Here is a 20,412-nt window from a genome sequence, read left to right as displayed (position 1 = left end):
GACCAGATTACCTCAGGGACCGCCTTCTGCTGCACGAATCCCAGTGACCAGTTAGGTCCCACAGAGTGGGCCTTCTCCAGGTCCCGTCAACTAAACAATGTCGCTTGGCGGGACCCAGGGGAAGAGCCTTCTCTGGTGCGGCCCCGACCCTCTGGAACCAGCTCCCCCCAGAGATCAGAATAGCCCCCACCCTCCTTGCCTTTCGTAAGCTCCTTAAAACCCACCTCTGCCACCAGGCATGGGGGAATTGAGATGCTCTTTCCCCCTAGGCCTTTACAATTTTATGCATGGTATGTCTGTATGTATGTTTGGTTTTACAATAAGGGTTTTTAACTGTTTTAGTATTGGATTTACTTGCTGTTTTTTATTACTGTTGTTAGCCGCCCCGAGTCCATGGAGAGGGGCGGCATACAAATCCAATAAATAAATAAATATATAAATAAATAAAATTACATACATACATACATACATACATACATACATACATACATACATACATACATAAAATCTTTTGCCAAGGTCATTAAGTGAATCCTCATAGTCATTAACTGAGTCCCCTGGTCGTTAAGCAAATCACAGTGGTTATTCAATGAATCCCACGGGCTTTAACCAAATCCGGCTTCCTACGTTTACTCTGATGGTGAGAAGCTGGCCGGTCCCATCTCCTTTGCAACGGATGCTAAGCGAATCATCGCAGTTGTAAATCCCATAGTCGTTAAGTTAATCATAGCTGTTATTCAATGAATCCCATGGGCCTTAAGCAAATCTGTCTTCCTCCATTGACTTGGCTGATCAGAAGCCGGTCAGTTTCACCTCCTTTGCCAGGGACGTTAAGCGAATGATCTCAGCTGACAAGCAGCAGATCCTCTACCATCTAAACCTGAATGAAAACTGGGGGGGGAGACCTGTTCTGTCGGGCTCTCAGGTAGACTCCTCCCAAAAATTCACAGGTACAAATTTCACACACACACACCTTTGAAAATTCAAACCAATGTTCTTTATAATGAAAATTCCCTTAACCTAAGCCCTCTTTTGGTATATCAAAGAGCACTCATCTCCAAACAAACTGGTAATTTGTAAAGTCCCTTATCAGTTCTGTGATACTTAGCTTGCAGCTGTGAGGCAATTCACAGTCCTTCTTTCACAAAGTGAAACACACTTGGCTCTGGTTTAGTTTCAAAGCGGGGAAAAATCAAGCAGTCACGAAACACAACGATCAGATAATCCTCCACAATGGCCAAACCCACAGGCTGCTCTTTATAGCAGCCTCACTAATGACCACAGCCCCACCCAACCACAGGTGGCCTCATTTTCTTTGATAATAATCTCTCAGTTGTTGCTGCCTATGCATCGCTCTCCGCATGCGTGGCTGTATCATTAACTCTTGTTCTGAATCCAAGGAGGAGCTAGATAGTTGATCTCCTTCTGAGCTGTCTGCCCCACTCTCTTCCTCCCTGTCACTCATGTCTTCTTGGTCAGAGGAGCCTTCATCAGCAGATTCCACCAGGGGCAAAACAGGCCTGCAGCATGTGGATGTCTCCCCCACATCCACAGTCCTTGGGGCAGGGCCAGAGCTAACCACAACAGGGACCTTGGAGGTCTTCTAGTCCAGTCCCCCATATTTTCTCTCTTTTTTTTTCCTTTTCCCTTCTAACCTTCCTCCTTTTTAAAAAAAATGTCTCTGTATTTTAATATTTCCATCAAATATTTTTTTTTTTTTTAAAAACCAACCTATGAAAGCAAATTCACTTAATGACGATCTCGTTTGACCTGAGAAGTTTGGGGCGCCATTTGTGATCATAATCTGAGGCTACACCACCACCACCATCACCACCGCGCTCTGAGAGTCAAGAAGTTGGGCAGAGGGTCATCCTTGGGGCAGAAACACGCCCTCTCCAGGCATCGCCTCCCCAGGCACCCCCACCCCACCAATCCAGGATGGTTTTCTCCCCCCCAGGGGATTTCATGCGCAATGTCTATGAGGACATGATGGACATGGGCGTGCTGAAGGCCGAGATGGAGCGGGCCCTGGGAGACTACAACCGGACGCCGGGCGTCGTCCCCATGAGACTGGTCCTCTTCCGGGACGCCATCGAGCACAGTGAGCGGGGCAGCCTTGCATTTCTTTCCCCTGTGCTGGACTGGGGGGGCCAGTGGTGGGGGTGCGCAGGCAGGAACGTGGATAGAGCAGGAGAGGGCATCCATTCTAACCCTCAGGTGTTTTGGAAAAGAGTTTCAGTCTTATCAGCTGCTTAGAGAGGGATGTAACTATGAAGTAGTATATAAATTTAAATGATGTTGTCTGTCTGTCCATGCACCAATCCATCATCTGACTGTCTAACATCTTTCTCTCTTTCTATCTGTCAATCATCCATCCATATCATCTATCTGTCCATTCATCAGTCCGTCCATCCATCTGTCCATCCATCCTATCTCTCTCTCTACCTAGCTATCTCCATCCATCCATCCATCCATCCATCCATCCATCCATCCATCTCTCTTTTATCCACCTATCATATATCTGGCTATCTATCATCCATTTGTCTGTCTATCTGCCTCTATCCATCCATCCATCCATCTATTCTATTCTATCTATCTATCTATCTATCTATCTATCTATCTATCTATCTATCTATCTATCTATCTGCATCCATCCATCCACCTATTATATCTATGTCTATTATCTATCTTTTTATCTATCCATCTATCATATATATTTCTTTCTCTGGCTATCTATCATCCATTTGTCTGTCTATCTCCATTCATCCATCCATCCATTATATCTATATCTATCTATCTATCTATCTATCTATCTATCTATCTATCTATCTATCTATCTACCTACCTACCTACCTACCTACCTACCTACCTACCTATCTGTCTTTCCATCTGTTCGTCCATCCTATTTCTCTCTCTTTCTCTCTCTCTCTATTTAGCTATCTCTATCTATCCATCCATCCATCCACCCACCCACCTATTATATCTATCATTTATCTATTATCTATGTTTCTAACTATCCATCTATCATATATTTTTCTTTCTCTGGCTATCTATCATCCATTTGTCTGTCTGTCTATCTCATCCCTCCATCCCTCCATCTATCTATATCATCTAGAACCATAGAATCTGAGGTCTGGATGAGACCTTGGAGCTCACCTAGTCCAACTTTCTTGCTCAAGCGGGAAACCCACCTACCATTTCAGAGGAAATAATCATCCAATCTCTTCATTCCAAAATCTGCCTCTCCCCCCCCCCCCCCCCCCCCCCCCCCCCCCCCCCCCCCCACTTCTGGAGACCCCTGGCTCGACTCTCGTCCGCTTTTGCCGTGACTCTCCCGCTCCTTCCTCTCTCGCAGTAACCCGCATCGTCAGGGTCATCAGCCAGCCCCGTGGCAACATGCTGCTGGTGGGCATTGGAGGGAGCGGGCGCCAGAGCCTGGCCCGCCTGGCCTCCTCCATCTGCGAGTACTACACCTTCCAGATCGAGGTCTCCCGCCAGTACCGCAAACAAGAGTTCCGGGAAGGTGAGCAGGTCCCCTCCCTCACCACCTTGGAGGCCACGTGGGTTCTTCCGCCTTCTCCTCGCGCGGCCGGCCTCGTGGTCCTCACGCGAGGTCTCCTTTCCCCTACCCAGACATCAAGAAGCTGTACCGGCAGACCGGGGTCGACCTGAAGCCCACCACCTTCCTCTTCGTGGACACCCAGATAGCCGACGAGTGCTTCTTGGAGGACATCAACAATGTCCTCAGCTCCGGGGAAGTCCCCAACCTCTACAAGTCGGATGAGTTTGAGGAGGTGTGTGTGTGTGTGTATGACACGGGGCAAGCGTCCTCCTCCGGCCACCCTTTTGTCCTCCAGGGGCTCTGAGGAGCATCTCAAAAGATGTTGAGGCCAGGGGTGGGCTCCACACTGCCGCTACCGCGCACATGCACAGAAGCAGAAAAATCACGAAAATCTCGCTCACACAGCAAGCATCCCCTCACAAGATTTTGCTGCATGCGCATGATCGGACACACGTGCGCCCGCGACAGGGAGGCAGAACTGTGCGCCAAGCGAGATTTTCCCTATCAGACAAGCAAGGGTGTCTCATCTCCGGCACCACTGATGTGCTCTTACACACGGGCCCGGATACACACGTGTCTGGTGGGCGTAGGGGTGTGCATCGGCGTGATATCCAGCTTCTACGCATGTGCCGCAAGTGAAACCTTGTGCGAGGAACACTCACACATGCGAGATTTTGGTGGTTTTTGTTGATTTCTTTGCTTCTGCACATGTGAAAATAGGTGAAATCCTCAGGTGAGATTTCGCTTCCTGGAGGGGTCTGTAATATGGTAAATGATTTAGCTTTACTAGATAAATGGTCAAAGCAATGGAAACTGCAGTTTAATGTTTCCAAATGTAAAATAATGCACTTAATCTGAGTATTGCACTGGCAATTCTGTGTTAGCAAAAACTTCAGAAGAGAAGGATTTAGGGGTAGTGATTTCTGACAGTCTCAAAATGGGTGAGCAATGCAGTCGGGCAGTAGGGAAAGCAAGTAGGATGCTTGGCTGCATAGCTAGAGGTATAACAAGCAGGAAGAGGGAGATTGTGATATCCTTATATAGAGTGCTGGATGAGACCACATTTGGAATACTGTGTCCAGTTCTGGAGACCTCACCTACAAAAAGATATTGGTAAAATTGAAGGGGTCCAAAGACGGGCTACAAGAATGGTGGAAGGTCTTAAGCATAAAACGTATCAGGAAAGACTTAATGAGCTCAATCTGTATAGTCTGGAGGACAGAAGGGAAAGGGGGGACATGATCGAAACATTTAAATATGTTCAAGGGTTAAATAAGGTGCAGGAGGGAATTGTTTTTAATAGGAAAGTGAACACAAGAACAAGGGGACACAATCTGAAGTTTGTTGGGGGAAAGATCAAAGGCAACATGAGAAAATATTATTTGACTGAAAGAGTAGTAGAGGCTTGGAACAAACTTCCAGCAGATGTGGTAGATAAATCCACAGGAACTGAATTGAAACATGCCTGGGATAAACATAGATCCATCCTAAGATAAAATACAGGAAATAGTATAAGGGCAGACTAGATGGACCAGGAGGCCTTTTTCTGCCGTCAGTCTTCTATGTTTCTATGTTTCCAGCGCATGCTCATAAGCTGAATCGCACGCGGGCACGCTCATGCACACGTCAGGGACGCAGAGATGTATGCACCTCTCCATTTCCGCCACTATAGTGTGGGCCATACCAGGTGCAACCAGAGCTGTAGAGTGGCCGTGGTTGAGACTCTAGAAAGGGTGCAAGGTAGAACTACCGAGACGGTTAGGGAGACCGGAGGCTGAAACATAGCGATGAACGGATGCAAGAACTGGGTTTAATGGAAAGAAGGACGAGGGGAGACAACGATCGCAGTCTTCCAATTTATTTATTTTTTCAATACAAGTTTGTTATTTTTCATTTATAAGCACATAAAAAACCATTCTTTTTTCATCAGCAGTGGGTCGACTGATATCTTTCTCTTGTACATTTTTACAATTTTCTCTGGTTACGTTCCCTTTTTATCTTTCCCCCCCACACACATTACACATTTCATCTTGACATGTCACAATTCTTACTCATTTGTTTTCTTCAGATCCACACGCCTTTCCTTTGTTCTGTCCGCTTAAAAAACATCTCTCAAACCACGTAGTTTTCTATCTGTTCTTCATCTCTTAATTGCTAATGTCAGTTTATTCATTTCTGCATGATCTAATATTTTCCTTATCCCTTTTTTCCTCTTCTGGTAACTCTCCGTTTTTCCATGTACATTTCTAGCTGTTAATAGCAATAGCATTGAGACTTCTATACCACTTATTTATTTTATTTATTTATTTATTTTGTCCAATACCTAATACACATTGAAGAGAATAGAAACATAGAAGTCTGACGGCAGAAAAAGACCTCATGGTCCATCTAGTCTGCCCTTATACTGTTTTCTGTATTTTATCTTAGGATGGATATATGTTTATCCCAGGCATGTTTACATTCAGTTCCTGTGGATTTACCAACCACGTCTGCTGGAAGTTTGTTCCAAGCATCTACTACTCTTTCAGTAAAATAATATTTTCTCATGTTGCTTTTGATCTTTCCCCCAACTAACCTCAGATTGTGTCCCCTTGTTCTTGGGTTCACTTTCCTATTTCCTAGAAGAAAAGATATAAAAGTATAGGTGAACAACTTTGAAAGGAAGAAAAGATAAATGAGATAAGGAGAGACAATTGGACAGGGGACGGAAGGCACACTGGTGCACTTATGCACGCCCCTTACTGACCTCTAAGGAACCTGGAGAGGTCAATCGTGGATAGTCTAAGGGAAAAATGTTGGGGGTTAGAGGTTGACACTACTGAGTCAGGTAATGAGTTCCACGCTTCAACAACTCTGTTGCTGAAGTCACATTTTTTACAGTCAAGTTTGGAGCGTTTCGTATTAAGTTTGAATCTGTTGCGTGCTCTTGTGTTGTTGCGGTTGAATCTGAAGTAGTCATTGACAGGTAGAACGTTGCAGCATATGATCTTGTGGGCAATACTTAGATCGTGTTTTAGGCGTCGTAGTTCTAAGCTTTCTAGAACTGCTGAACTACAGCTAGCTTGCAGTGCAGGCTACTTTAGCTAACTGAATTAAAATTAAATTTAATTAAAGGTATTTGATGATGCATGCAGTTGTCTACCCACTTTTCTATATTTTTTTGGCAATATTCCTAGCAAAAATATCTCTATATCATCTCTTCTAACCACGCTTTGATTTTAATCCAATATACAGCATTTTAGCTTGGGTACAAGTCCACCACGTATGATAGCACGATCCCAGTAGTTGGTGACATTTCCAGCATTTTGCCAATCTATCTTTAAACATCTTTGCCAGACTCACTGGAGCTAGGTGCCACCTGTAAAACGTCTTATAAAAAATGTTCTTTAAAGGCAGTTAATTTATAATTTATTCCCCATAATTTCTGTCATTTGTCTAACTCAATTATATGACCAAAATTTTTGGCCCGTGCTATTGTTGCTTCTTTAATTTGCTCTTCCACTAGGTTTATGCCCAAAATATAATTATATAGTTTCTTTATTAGTTTCTCATCTACTTCTGTTAAAATTTTATCTAATTCTGTTAATTCATTATGAATCTGCAGTTTTTACATCTTTATGTAAAAACTGTGAAATGTGAGTTAGAATATCATAATATTATAGAACAGGAAATATCCTAATTAGAGTTTATTGTATCTTGATGTTATTTGTAAGTATGCATATCAATCCCTATTTTGCTCAGCTTCTCTCTTTTTTAAAAAAAAAAAACATCTTTATATCTAACCATAGTTCTTATATTAATAATATTTGGACTTACCAGCACTTTCATTGTCAAAACCACAGTGGTATCTTAAGATCGTGTTGCTCTTTAATTTTCTCCCACGCCCTTAGTAGTATGTTCCTTATATAATAGTATTGAAAAATATATGTGCATTATTTTACCATACCAAAGAAACACATGCCAGCCCAATTTTAAGTCTGTCCTTCCAGGGTTAATAATCTTGTCTTTCTCAGAAGAATCGTCCGCGGCTTCTATTATCCTGCATCAATTTTAATCCAATTCTTTGGGGGGGGGGGGTGTCCCTTGCCGAATAAATTTATGCACAATCTTGTTAAGTTAAGCTCAAAATATTTCTTTTCCAATTTTATCGATATGGTCTGAAAAAGATACAACATATTCATTTTTACTGTTGCCAGTATTCCAATCAAACGTAGTTGTAAGTTTTTCCATCTTTCCAAGTCTACTTGAATTTGTTTCAGCAATCTGCCATAGTTATCTTCCTTAATTGTTATTCATTTTGCCGTTAATTGAATTCCCAAATATTTAACTTTTTTTTTTTCTACTTGGATATTCGCTTTCTTCATCAAATCTTTCTTTTTTTTCTCTGCTAAGTTTTTAACCAAAACCTTTGTCTCTCCACATTCTTCTATTTTTTCCATTAATTTTATTCCTCTCTCCATTGATTCCTGTAAAATAAAAACCAAATCATTTGCGAACGCCTGTAGTTTATATTGTTCCTTTTTAATTTCCATGCCTTTTATCTCTACATCTTGTCAAATGTTTCTAGTTAGTAGCTCTAATGTCAATATAAAAAGCAGTCCTTGTCTACTATCTCTTTTAATGACAATTTTCTCTGTCATATCTCCATTAATTAATACCTTGGCAGCTCGTTTGCTATAAACAAATTGGAGCAGTCTTCCAATATTTGTGGGGCTGCCCCAAAGAAAGAGGGTCTCACCCTATTCTCCAAAGCTCCGGAAGGCAAGACAAGAAGCAACGGATGGGAACTAATCAAGCCACCTGGAATTAAGGAGAAATCACATGACAGTGAGGACAGTGAACCAGTGGAACTGCTTGCCACCAGAAGATGTGGGCGCTCCATCGCTGGAGGTTTTGAAGAAGAGACTAGACATCTGTTTGTCTGAAATGGCATAGAATCTCCTGCTTGAGCAATGGGTTGGACTGGATGACCTCTCAAGACCCCTTCCAACTTTTGTTATTCCTATTGATTAAATGTACAGTATATACTGTTGAAGCAATTATGTGCCATTGAATAAAGAGTCAATTTATATATTGTAATATATTACACAAAAGCTGAAAGACATTCATCATACATAGAATAAATAATAGGGATGGACGTGACCTTGGAGGTCATCTAGTCCAACCCCCATCAAGCAGGAGATAGATGGCAGTCCAGTCTCTCCTTGGCAGCCTCCTACAACTTCTGAAGGCAACTTCTGACCCATTTGTTGGTTGCTCTCACTGTCAGAAAAGTGAATCTCTCCTTGATCAGTTTCCATCTATTATCCCTTGACTGGCCTTTGGGTGCCTTGGAAAACAGCTTGACCCCTTCCACTCTGTGGCAGCCCCTCAAATATTAGACGACTGCTCTAATGTCTTCGTATGTTTCAGCCTCCAGTCCCCTAAATCCTCTTTGTTGCTCTTCTCTGCACTCTTTCCAGAATCTCAATGCCTTTTTTATATCGTGGTGACCAAAACCTGATCTTTATTTTTTATTTTATTCATTTTTATTTCTTTTGTTAAGCATACATAGGAGAACAAATAAAAGCATAAACATGTTTTTGAATATATGAAAGTGATTAGAATAAAAAGGGACATTTAGGACAGGGACATTGGCACATTGGTGCGCTTATGCCCACACCTTACTTTATCCTTCCTTCCATCCTTCTTTCTTTCTCCACCCTCCCTCCTTCTCTCTTTTCTTTCTTTCTTTCTTTCTTTCTGTCTCTCTTTCTTTCTTTCTGTCTTTCTTTCTCTTTCTTTCTTCTTTCTTTCCTATTTCTCCTTCCTTCCTTCTCCACCCACCCTCCCTCCCTCCCTCTCTTCTTTCTTTCTTTCTTTCTTTCTGTCTCTCTTTCTTTCTTTCTTTCTTTCCTATTTCTCCTCCCTCCCTTCCCTCCCTCCTTTCTTTTTTTCCTATTTCTCTTTCCTTCCTTCTCTGCTCTCCCTCCCTCTCTCTTTTCTTTCTTCTTTCTTTCTTTCCTATTTCTCCTTTCTTCCTTCTCCACCCTCCCTCCCTCTCTCTCTCTTTTTTTCTTTCTTTCTTTCTGTCTCTCTTTCTTTCTTTCCTATTTCTCCTTCCTTCCTTCTCTGCTCTCCCTTTCTCCTTTCTTTCCTTCCTTCCTTGTTTCTTTCTTTCTTCTTTTCTTTCTTTCCTCTTTCTTTCTTTCTTTCTTTCTTTCTTCCTTCCTTCCTTCCTTCCTTCCCTTCTTCTTCTCCTTCTCCTTCTCTTTCTCCAGATCCAAAGCCACATTATCGAAGCAGCCCGGAAGGAGGGCGTCCAGGAGAGTCAGGACAGCCTCTTTGCCTACCTGATCGAAAGAGTCCGGAACAACCTGCACGTGGTGCTGTGCTTGAGCCCTGTGGGAGACCCCTTCAGGTGAGTTTGGGCCAGGCAGGTGGCATCTAGACCAGGTGGAGGAAGGAGACTCTGCATGGAGCAACAGCGCCCTCCGGTGGCCAAAAGAGCCACAGGTCTGGCGAATGGGAGAAAAGTCTGGGGTGGGTTTAGAGCAGGGGGCTCCTAAAACCTGGCAACTTTAAGTCTGGTGGACTTCAACTCCCAGAATTCTCCAGTCCTCAGCCCTTCCGTCTAAATTTTTATTTATTTTATTTTTATTTTATTCATTTGTCCAATACACAAATACATAGGAAGAAAAATAGACATGTGGTAATATATATAAGGGTAAAGTGAACTTAGAGGAGAGGATATATGACAGGAAGAGAATATATAAGATAGGTGAGAGAAAGGAAAGACAATTGGACAGGGGACGAAAGGCACACCAGTGCACATATGTACGCCCCTTACTGGCCTCTTAGGAACCTGGAGAGGTCAATCGTGGAGAGTCTAAGGGAGAAATGTTGGGGGTTAGGGGTTGACACAATTGAGTCCGGCAATGAGTTCCACGCTTCGATAACTCGATTGTTGAAATCATATTTTTTACAGTCAAGTTTGGAGCGGTTCGTATTAAGTTTGAATCTGTTGCGTGCTCTTGTGTTGTTGTCAGCGAGGCTTTGACAGCCCCCCACCCCTTGCCCCAAATGGTCAAGGATGGAATAGAATAGAAATGAAGAGCTTCCAGCTCTGGTTTATTCTAGAACCTAATTCCAGGCAGTCTTCGTCTTAAAATCCATTTGCTTAGTGACCATTTGGAGTTAGAACAGCACCGGGACTGTTTTTCCCACACTTAACAACTGTTCGACTTCCCTAATGTCCACCACTTGATTAAAATTCAGTTACTTTGCACTTACGATAGTCGCAATCTTTTGTGGCAAGTGGTCGTAACATGGGGCAAAACTGACTTGGCAGCTGTCTCACTTAGCAACAAATGTTGGTTTCGATGGTGGTCCCCGTAGCCCTTGTAGCCCCCTCCCAGCTGCGGAAAGCGTTAGCTGAATGCTCAAACCCACTCCCACGCCTGCGGGGTCTCTACTTTGACCTTGCTTTTCTGTCCTGTACTATGTGGATCCGAATAGAGCTGGAAGGGACCTTAAAGGTCTTCTAGCCCAACCCTCCTCCCAGCTCTGTTGTGCTGTATTCTATTCTGGACAAGAAGGAATGGATAGAACAGACTCAAACTCAACCCTGATAAGACGGAGTGGCTGTGGGTTTTGCCTCCCAAGGACAATTCTATCTGTCCGTCCATCACCCGGGGGGGGGGAGTCATTGACCCCCTCAGAGAGGGTCTGCAACTTGGGCGTCCTCCTCGATCCACAGCTCACATTAGAGAAAAATCTTTCAGCTGTGGCGAGGGGGGCGTTTGCCCAGGTTCGCCTGGTGCACCAGTTGCGGCCCTATTTGGACCGGGAGTCACTGCTCACAGTCACTCATGCCCTCATCACCTCGAGGCTCGACTACTGTAACGCTCTCTACATGGGGCTACCTCTGAAAAGTGTTAGGAAACTTCAGATCGTGCAGAATGCAGCTGCGAGAGCAGTCATGGGCTCCCCTAAATATGTCCATGTTACACCAACACTCCGCAGTCTGCATTGGTTGCCGATCAATTTCCGGTCACAATTCAAAGTGTTGGTTATGACCCTTAAAGCCCTTCATGGCATTGGACCAGAATATCTCCAAGACCGCCTCCTGCCGCACGAATCCCAGCGACCGGTTAGGTCCCACAGAGTGGGCCTTCTCCGGGTCCCGTCAACTAAACAATGTCGGTTGGCGGGCCCCAGGGGAAGAGCCTTCTCTGTGGTGGCACCGGCTCTCTGGAACCAACTCCCCCCGGAGATTAGAACTGCCCCTACTCTTCCTGCCTTCCGTAAACTCCTTAAAACCCACCTTTGCCGTCAGGCATGGGGGAATTGAAACATCTCCCCCTGGGCATGTTTAAATTTATACATGGTATGTTTGTTTGTGTGTATGTCTGTTAGTATATGGGGTTTTAAAAATCTTTAAATGTTTTAAACTTACTCAGATTATTTATGATTTGTTTTCCTCTGTTGTGAGCCGCCCCGAGTCCTTGGAGAGGGGCGGCATACAAATCTAAATAATAGATAGATAGATAGATAGATAGATAGATAGATAGATAGATAGATAGATAGATAGATAGATAGATAGATAGATAAACTGAGATATTCTTTCCCCCCTAGGCCTTTACAATTTACGCATGGTATTTCTGTCTGTATGTTTGGTTTTTATAATAAGGTTTTTTTTTAGTTATTTTAGTATTGGATTGGATTGTTACATGTTGTTTTTATCATTGTTGTTAGCCGCCCCGAGTCTACGGAAAGGGGCAGCATACAAATCCAATAAATAAATAAACAAATAGAAAACTTAACGGAGAGAGATACAGCCTAAAACTAAGGGGAAATTTCATGCCAGTGAGAATAATTAAACCAGTGGAACTGCTTGCCACCGGAAGTTCTGAATGCTCCAACACTGGAGGTTTTTAGGCAGAGCCTGGATAGTACATTTGTCTGAAATGTTGTAGGTTCTCCTGCCTGAGCAGGGGGTTGGACTAGAAGACCTCTTAATGCTCCTTCCGACTCTGCTTATTCTCTTGTCCTGTCCCAGGAACCGCATACGCCAGTATCCGGCTTTGGTGAACTGCACCACCATCGACTGGTTCTCGGAGTGGCCAAAGGAAGCCTTGCTGGAGGTGGCGGAGAAATACCTGGAAGGCGTGGATTTGGGCACGGTGGAAAGGGGGAGCCTCGACACGGTGAGAGCCCACCGCCCGTCCGAGAGAAGCGGGGGGTTGTTGATCCTGCAAATTCAATTCAGTTCAATTTATTAGATTTGTATGCTGCCCCTCTCCGAAGGCTCAGGGCGGCTCACAACAACGATAAAAACAGTATAACAATGGAACAAATCTAATAATAAAAATTATATAAAAACCCCAACAATTAAAAACCATACAATACATACATACCAAACATAAAACATAAGAAAGCCTGGGGGAGATATCCTTGTTCCCCCATGCCTGGCGATATAGTTGGGTCTTGAGTAACTTGTGACAGACAAGGAGGGTGGGGGCCGTTCTAATCTCCGGGGGGAGTTGATTCCAGAGGGCCGGGGCCGCCACAGATATCTGTCGGGGCTTCGAGATCTGGATGTCCGAGTGGATGATCGTTTAAATATGAGCCGGCCCTGTGCGGCAGCTGCCAAAGAAGCCAATGCAGTCCTAGGCTGCAGTAACGGCGGGATAGAATCGAGATCCTATGAAGCGTTAGTACTATTTTATAAGGCTTAAGTAAGACTCCAGAATTTCCCAGCCAGTCATGCAGGGTGGCGGTGGTGGTGGTGGTTCACTTTCGCCCAGTGTAGAGATTTGCCAAGGAAGGGATTACAAGAGAGTAAGTGAACCACAAGTACATATCATGCGAAGTGTTAATACCACTTTATAAGACCTTGGTAAGACCTGAGAATTCCCCAGTCAGCTGTGCCTGTTTTAATTTTTCCTCCTACGCCCTAAAGTGGAGAGTTTGCCGAGGAAGGGATGAGAAGAGAGTAAGTGAACCACAATGTGCATAAATATCACATGAAGTGTTAATATCACTCTGTAATGCCTTGGTAAGACCATGCTTGAAGTATCGCATCCGGTTTTGGTCACCACGATATGAAAAGACATTGGGACTCTAGAAAAAGTGCAGAGAAGAGCGACAGAGATGATTGGGGAACTAGAGGCTAAAACATAGGAAGAACGGTTGCAGGAACTGGGTTTATGTCTACTTTAATGAAGAGAAGGACCAGGGGAGACAGGATAACAGCCTTCCAATATCTCAGGGGTTGCCACAAAGAAGAAGGAGTCAACCTATTCTCCAAAGCACCAGAGGGTAGAACAAGAAGCAACGGGTGGAAACCTAACTAGGAAGGAAGCAACCTAGAATTAAGAAGAACCTTCCTGATAGTTGACCATGTCAGGGAAGCTTCCTTGAAGCCTCAGAGAGGCAAAAGACCACCCAAAGGACAAACCGGAAGTTTGGAAAACGCATTTCAGGTTTGCCTGTTGTGCTGTTTTTTACACTCTGGACGGTTCGGGGAGTGCGCCCTGAAGTGCGAAAAACAGCACAACAGGCAAACCGGAAGTTTTTTGCCCGTTTTTTCACATCCCAGGCATCAATGAGGCCTGTACGCATGCACGGGGATGGAGGTTGTGCATATGCACGGGGGCAGCCCAGGGTGCGCATGTGGGGGAGGGACTGAAGGGGTATGGGCATGTGCGAGCATGAAAGCACACCCACATACCCCCTCTTGGCACGCAGACCAAGAAAACTTCGCCATCACGGGCCTATGGTCCCCTGCTTGATGCAAGGGCTTGGACTAGATGACCTCCAAGATCCCTTCCAACTCTTACTATTCTGTCCTCTCGCTTTCAACCTAGATGCAAAAGCGAGTGGCTAAAATCTTCGTCACCATGCACTGGTCAGTGGCCAGATACTCTCACAAGATGCTGCTGGAACTCCGCCGTCATAACTACGTGACGCCCACCAACTACCTGGAGCTGGTGTCTGGCTACAAGAAGTAAGCGGGGCGGGATTTGGGACTCTCGGAAGGCGAAGGGTGGGAAGCTCCCTCTTCCCAGGGAGAAGGACGGCCGCTTGGGGACAGGAGAATCAAAAGGCACAAGGCCTTCTTCTCACCAACCTCCTTTTTTTTTGCAGACTGCTGGCCGAGAAACGGAAGGAGCTTTCTGACCAGGCCAACAAACTCCGCAATGGCCTCTTCAAAATAGACGAGACCCGCGAGAAAGTCGAGGTGATGACGCTGGAGCTGGAGGAAGCCCGGAGGAAGGTGGCCGAATTCCAGAAACAGTGCGAGGAATACCTGGTGATCATCGTCCAGCAGAAACGGGAAGCCGACGAACAGCAGAAGGTGAGCTCCGCCTGTTTCCCATCCGAACCCGTGACGTCAGGAGTGGGCTCCCAATCCTTTAGCAACGGGTTCTGCTGGGTGGGCGTGGCCATGGTGGGCGTGGCCATGGCAGGGGAGCATTTTTCATCCCCCGGAGGCTCCAGAGGCTTTCTTCGAGCCTCCGGGAGGTCAAAAACGGCTTCTCGCGGAGGTTCCGGAGGCCGTAAACAAGTTCATTTCTGGACTTCCAGAATTTAATTTAATTTTAATTTGATTTTAATTTAATTTTAATTAATTTTAATTAATTTTAATTAATTTTAATTTTAATTTTAATTTAATTTATTTGATTTATATGCCGCCCAATCCCATGGGGCAAAGGGCGTCTTACGACCTGTAAAATAATAACAGAGATACAGCGATAAGTCAAATATAAAGCAATACAAACGTGAAAACCACAATAAAACTAGTATAAATAAAAACCCTAAACTACACCGTACAGCAGAAGTCCCCAAACTTGGCCACTTTAAGAGTTGTGGACTTCAACTCCCAGAATTCTCCAGCCAGCAAAGTCCACAACTCTTAAAGTGGCCAAGTTTGGGGACCCTTGCCATAAAGTTATACACCCATGCATACCAAACAATCGTAGTTCAGCCGCAACTAGATGTGAACTCTCATGGCCCCCAGGCCTGCTGGCAGAACCAGGTCTTCAAGGTATTATAGAAGGCCAGCTGGGTGGGAGCAGTACGGACGTCGGAGGGCAGTTGGTTCCAAAGGGCCAGGGCAGCCACAGAGAAGGCCCTCCCCCATGGGCCCACCACCTGCACTGCTTAGTTGACAGGACCCAGAGAAGGCCAACCCTGTGAGCTCTTATTGGTCTCTGGGAGGTATGTGGCAGGAGGCGGTCCCATAGGCTTCATAGGTAATAACCAACACCTTGAATTGTGTCGAGAGACCAATTGGCAGCCAGTGCAGCGCATGGAGCATTGGTGTTATGTGGGTGTAACCTAGGTGCATCCATGACAGCTCACCTGGCTGCATTCTGGACTATCTGCAATGTCCGAACACTCTTCAAGGGCAGCCCCACGTAGGGTGTGTTGCAATAATCTCCGGTAGGCCCATTTTTTGCTCTCCCAGACCCTCTGCGCTGCCCTTGCGCTTACCTGGAATGATGAACGGACTGCGTAGAGACCCCTGGGTGGGGTGGGCCAAGGTGGGCATGGGCAGTCAGGGGTGTCACTTGGGGGTTTCGCTGAACCCGGCGATCCTTGACTAGAGGATCGCCGGAAGCCTGCCGAACCCTCAGGAGCCCACTCATTTATGATGGGCCTCGTCATTACCCTCTCTCCCCTTCGTTCTCCCGTAGACGGTGTCGGCAAACAGCGAGAAGATTGCCGCCGAGGAGATCAAGTGCAAAGCTTTGGCTGACAACGCCCAGAAAGATCTGGAAGAAGCTTTGCCCGCTTTGGAGGAAGCCATGAAGGTGGGTGAGGACCCCTCCCTCTAGGCCACAGGTCTCCAACTCAAGGCCGGTGGGCCAGATCTGGCCTGCAGGGTTGCTTAAATCTAGCCCGCGGGGCTGGCATGGAAATTTTTTTATTTATTGATTGATTGATTGATTGATTGGATTTGTATGCCGCCCCTCTCCGTAGACTCGGGGCAGCTAACAACAGCAATAAAAACAGCATGTAACAATCCAATACTAAAACAACTGAAAAACCCTTATTTATAAAAACCAGTCATACATACAAACATACAATGCATAAAATTGTGAAGGCCTAGGGGGAAAGAGTATCTCAATTCCCCCATGCGTGGCAGCAGAGGTGGGTTTTAGGGAGCTTACAAAAGGCAAGGAGGGGGGGGCAATTCTAATCTCTGGGGGGAGTTGGTTCCAGAGGGCCGGGGCCGCCACAGAGAAGGCTCTTCCCCTGGGTCCCGCCAAGCGACATTGTTTAGTTGACGGGACCCGGAGAAGACTCACTCTGTGGGACCTAACTGGTCGCTGGGATTCGTGCAGCCGAAGGCGGTCCCTGATACCGGAGGAGCAGCCTACAGTGCCTCTGCTGGCCAAAAACGGGCCTCCACTTGGCCCGTTTTTGGCCAGTGGAGTGCTGCTGGAGGCTGGGGAGGCTAAAACACCCTGCACGGCCTGTTTTTGGCCTCTCCAGCCTCCAGCAGGATGGTGCCGGCAAAAAACAGGCCTTGCGGGGCTTCCAGGATGACTGGATTGGACTGGATAACCATTACGTGGCCTCGAGGAAGTGCCTGACATGGATAGAAAACAAGGGAAATCCTTTGTCAATATTACAGCTTAATGCCAGATTTGTACATACTGTGGGTCCGTTTAATCAACAATCTATAATTGACAGCCGTTCCTCTATTTTCAGTCCTGGAAATTTAGCTCCACAGTTAGATCTCGTATTACCGTGTTATTTTGTGCTATTGTATTTTCATTTTTAGTTGAATGATAAAAAATGCAATGGCATAAATAGCTTTTCTCTCTGGGAAAGCAATTTACTGTGAAACAACGGGGCATAAATTTAGAGATAAAAAGGGTAGTGGACTATGAAGAATGAGTAATAAATGTTTGCGTGTCGTATCTGGTTGGTAGAGGAGAAAGGAAAATAAACGGTTGTCGTAAAGAACTGTGAAAAGGAAGAATATCCCCATGTTACTCCAACACTCCGCAGTCTTCACTGGTTGCCGATCGGTTTCCGGTCACAATTCAAAGTGTTGGTTATGACCTATAAAGCCCTTCATGGCATCGGACCAGATTATCTCCGGGACCGCCTTCTGCCGCATGAATCCCAGCGACTGGTTAGGTCCCACAGAGTTGGCCTTCTCTGGGTCCTGTCAACTCAACAATGTCGTCTGGCAGGACCCAGGGGAAGAGCCTTCTCTGTGGCGGCCCCGACTCTCTGGAACCAGCTCCCCCCAGATATCAGAGTTGCCCCCACCTTCCTTGCCTTTCGCAAGCTCCTTAAAACCCACCTCTGTCATCAGGCATGGGGGAATTGAAATTTTTTCCCTTTCCCCTAGGCTTATAGAATTTATACATGGTATGCTTGTATGTATGATTGGTTCTTTAAATTGGGGTTTTTTAGATTATTTTTAATATTAGATTTGTTTACATTGTCTTTTTATATTGTTGTTAGCCGTCCCGAGTCTTCAGAGAGGGGCAGCATACAAATCTAATAAATAAATAAAATAAATAAATAAATAAATAAATAAATAAATAAATAAGAGACAGGTAAAAAATGCCTGTTGAGCCTATGTCAGACACGCACCATGGCCACGCCCATCCCAGGTACGCCCACTATGGCCACGCCCACCTCAGCTACACAGAAACACACACACTGACGCAAACGCACACTAACTATAAGGCAGCCCTGAATGAAATCAAGTTGGACCCCTCAGATCTAAGGCCACCGTAGAAAGTTTGGAGTTTTGGAATGTGCTGGACTCACCCTGTGACTCAGTGGTGGGTCTGCTGCCGGTTCGGACAAACAGGTAGTTGCGGCCCATGGCTGGACTATATTGCTGTGCATTTGATGTGGCATGCAATGCGTGGATGGCGCGCGAGGCGAATTGCCGTGTTTATTGACCCTTCACATATGTGTGGATTATGTGCGCGAACGAGCAAATTGTTACTCGCCTTTCAGGCGCTGGGCAAACTAGTTGTGACCAGTACGTGACCAGCCCACCTCTGTTTTTGCTTCCTCAGGCTCTGGAGTCCCTCAACAAGAAGGACTTGACGGAGATCAAGTCTTACGGCCGGCCACCCACGCTGGTGGAGACCGTGATGCAGGCCGTCATGATCCTGCGGGGCAACGAGCCCACCTGGACGGAAGCCAAGAAGCAGCTAGGTAAGAGGTTCCGAGGAGGCTGCCTTGGGGACCCAAGACGATTGTCTTCTGCCTGGGCAGCTCCATTTCCTTGGAACGAACCCTCGACTCTTAGGGGATGTTCCGTCGCTTAATTGCACAGAGCGCAAATGCTCTGCTTTAACAACTTTTATTCATAACATTTTTTAATCCAAATTCATGAGGATCTGTATTAAGGGGTCGCAGCATTAGGAAGGTTGAGAACCACTGCTCTAGGGGGGTGGGGGAGGGCGTTTTCACCCTCTTCCAGTTCCAGGAAATTCTTTGGGGCTTGGGGAGAGCAAAACAGGAGCCTACTGGGCCCATCAGAAGTTGGGAAACAGGCTGTTTCCAGCCTCCAGGAGGCCTCTGGGAAGCAGGGGAAGCTGTTTTCGCCCTCCCTAGGCATTGGATTATGGATGTGGGCACTCACACATGCGCGATAGCGCACACCCATGCCCTTTTGGCACCTGTGGGAAAAAGGTTCGTCGTCACTAGGCTCACTCACAACGGAGGGTGGGCCGCAAAAGAGGTTCCTCCCGTGGAGGGTGGGATGATTGGATGGCTGACACCCCCCCCCCCAAACCTGGCTTCTCCAGGAGAGCCCAACTTCATCAAGCAGCTGGTGTACTTCGACAAGGATAACATCTCCGACAAAGTCCTCAAGAAGATCAGCGCCTACTGCTCCCAGCCAGACTTCCAGCCGGACATCATCGGGAGGGTCTCGGTGGCCGCCAAGTCTCTTTGCATGTGGGTGCGAGCCATGGAGGTGAGGTGGTGTGTGTGGGGGTCTTCGGGGAAGGGTGGCTTTCCCTCGGCCTCCCCCCAGGGCTTGCTAAGGTCTCCCCTCGCTCCACCCAGATGTACGGACGCATCTACCGCGTGGTGGAGCCCAAGCGCGCTCGCATGAACGCCGCCTTGGCCCAACTGGCGGAGAAGCAGGCGGCCCAGGCCGAAGCCCAGGAGCGGCTGCGAGAGGTTGGTTCCGTCGAGGCGGAAGAAGACACGGGGCGGGGCATTCCGCCGTGTGGGCTCCGACTCCCAGAATTCCCCAGCCAGCTTGGATTCTGGGATTTGAAGTCCACATGGTTCTTAAAATTGCTAAGGTTGAGAAACACTGATGCCCGGGGGATGGGTTGGCTCCTGGAGGAGTGGGAATCCGTGGAGGTCCGTGGGTCCTGGAGAGAAGGAAGGGAAGGAAGGAAGGAAGGGAAGGAGGGTGGGAGGGGAGGAAGGAAGGAAAGGAAAGGAGGGAAGGAAGGAGATGGGCAGAAGAAAGAGTTGGAATTAAGATTGCTGGAAGAAATATCAACAACCTCTGATATGAAGGTGATACAATTCTACGACTGAAGCAGTTGGCGTGAGGTTAAATGGACTCCAGAGGATGGTGGAGGACAGGAAGGCCTGAAGGAACCTGGTCAAAAAAGAGAATTTTTTAAAAAGAGGAAATATTAAGGAAGAAGGGAAGGAGGGAGGGAGTGGAAAGAAGGAGAACAGGGGGAAGGAAGGAAAGGAAGGAAGAGAGGAAGGAAAGAAGGAGAGGGAAGGAGGAAATAGGAAGGAAGGAAGGAAGGAAGGAAGGAAGGAAGGAAGGAAGGAAGGAAGGAAGGAAAAAGAAGGGAGCCCTGTCTCCATCCGGGCCCAGATCCCTTCTCCAGGGACCCATCAAT

General features: G+C 46.3%; 1 protein-coding gene across 1 annotated transcript in view; it reads left to right on the top strand.

The window, feature by feature from the left end:
* Positions 1-20,412, top strand: part of DNAH2 (dynein axonemal heavy chain 2) — a 109,076-nt gene that overhangs the window by 55,550 nt on the left and 33,114 nt on the right. Inside the window, exons 35-45 of the mRNA XM_070728811.1 lie at positions 1,958-2,101; positions 3,356-3,523; positions 3,634-3,794; positions 9,823-9,962; positions 12,603-12,750; positions 14,413-14,552; positions 14,693-14,903; positions 16,246-16,362; positions 18,604-18,745; positions 19,342-19,511; positions 19,604-19,720. Of these exons, the coding sequence (XP_070584912.1) occupies positions 1,958-2,101; positions 3,356-3,523; positions 3,634-3,794; positions 9,823-9,962; positions 12,603-12,750; positions 14,413-14,552; positions 14,693-14,903; positions 16,246-16,362; positions 18,604-18,745; positions 19,342-19,511; positions 19,604-19,720 (1,658 nt within the window). The remainder of the gene's footprint in view (positions 1-1,957; positions 2,102-3,355; positions 3,524-3,633; positions 3,795-9,822; positions 9,963-12,602; positions 12,751-14,412; positions 14,553-14,692; positions 14,904-16,245; positions 16,363-18,603; positions 18,746-19,341; positions 19,512-19,603; positions 19,721-20,412) is intronic.

Source organism: Erythrolamprus reginae, chromosome Z, assembly GCF_031021105.1.
Source record: "Erythrolamprus reginae isolate rEryReg1 chromosome Z, rEryReg1.hap1, whole genome shotgun sequence".
Classification (NCBI taxonomy): Eukaryota; Metazoa; Chordata; class Lepidosauria; order Squamata; family Dipsadidae; genus Erythrolamprus; species Erythrolamprus reginae.
The sequence above is the reverse complement of the archived record's forward strand: the minus strand, read 5'-3'. Positions and strand labels throughout refer to the sequence as shown.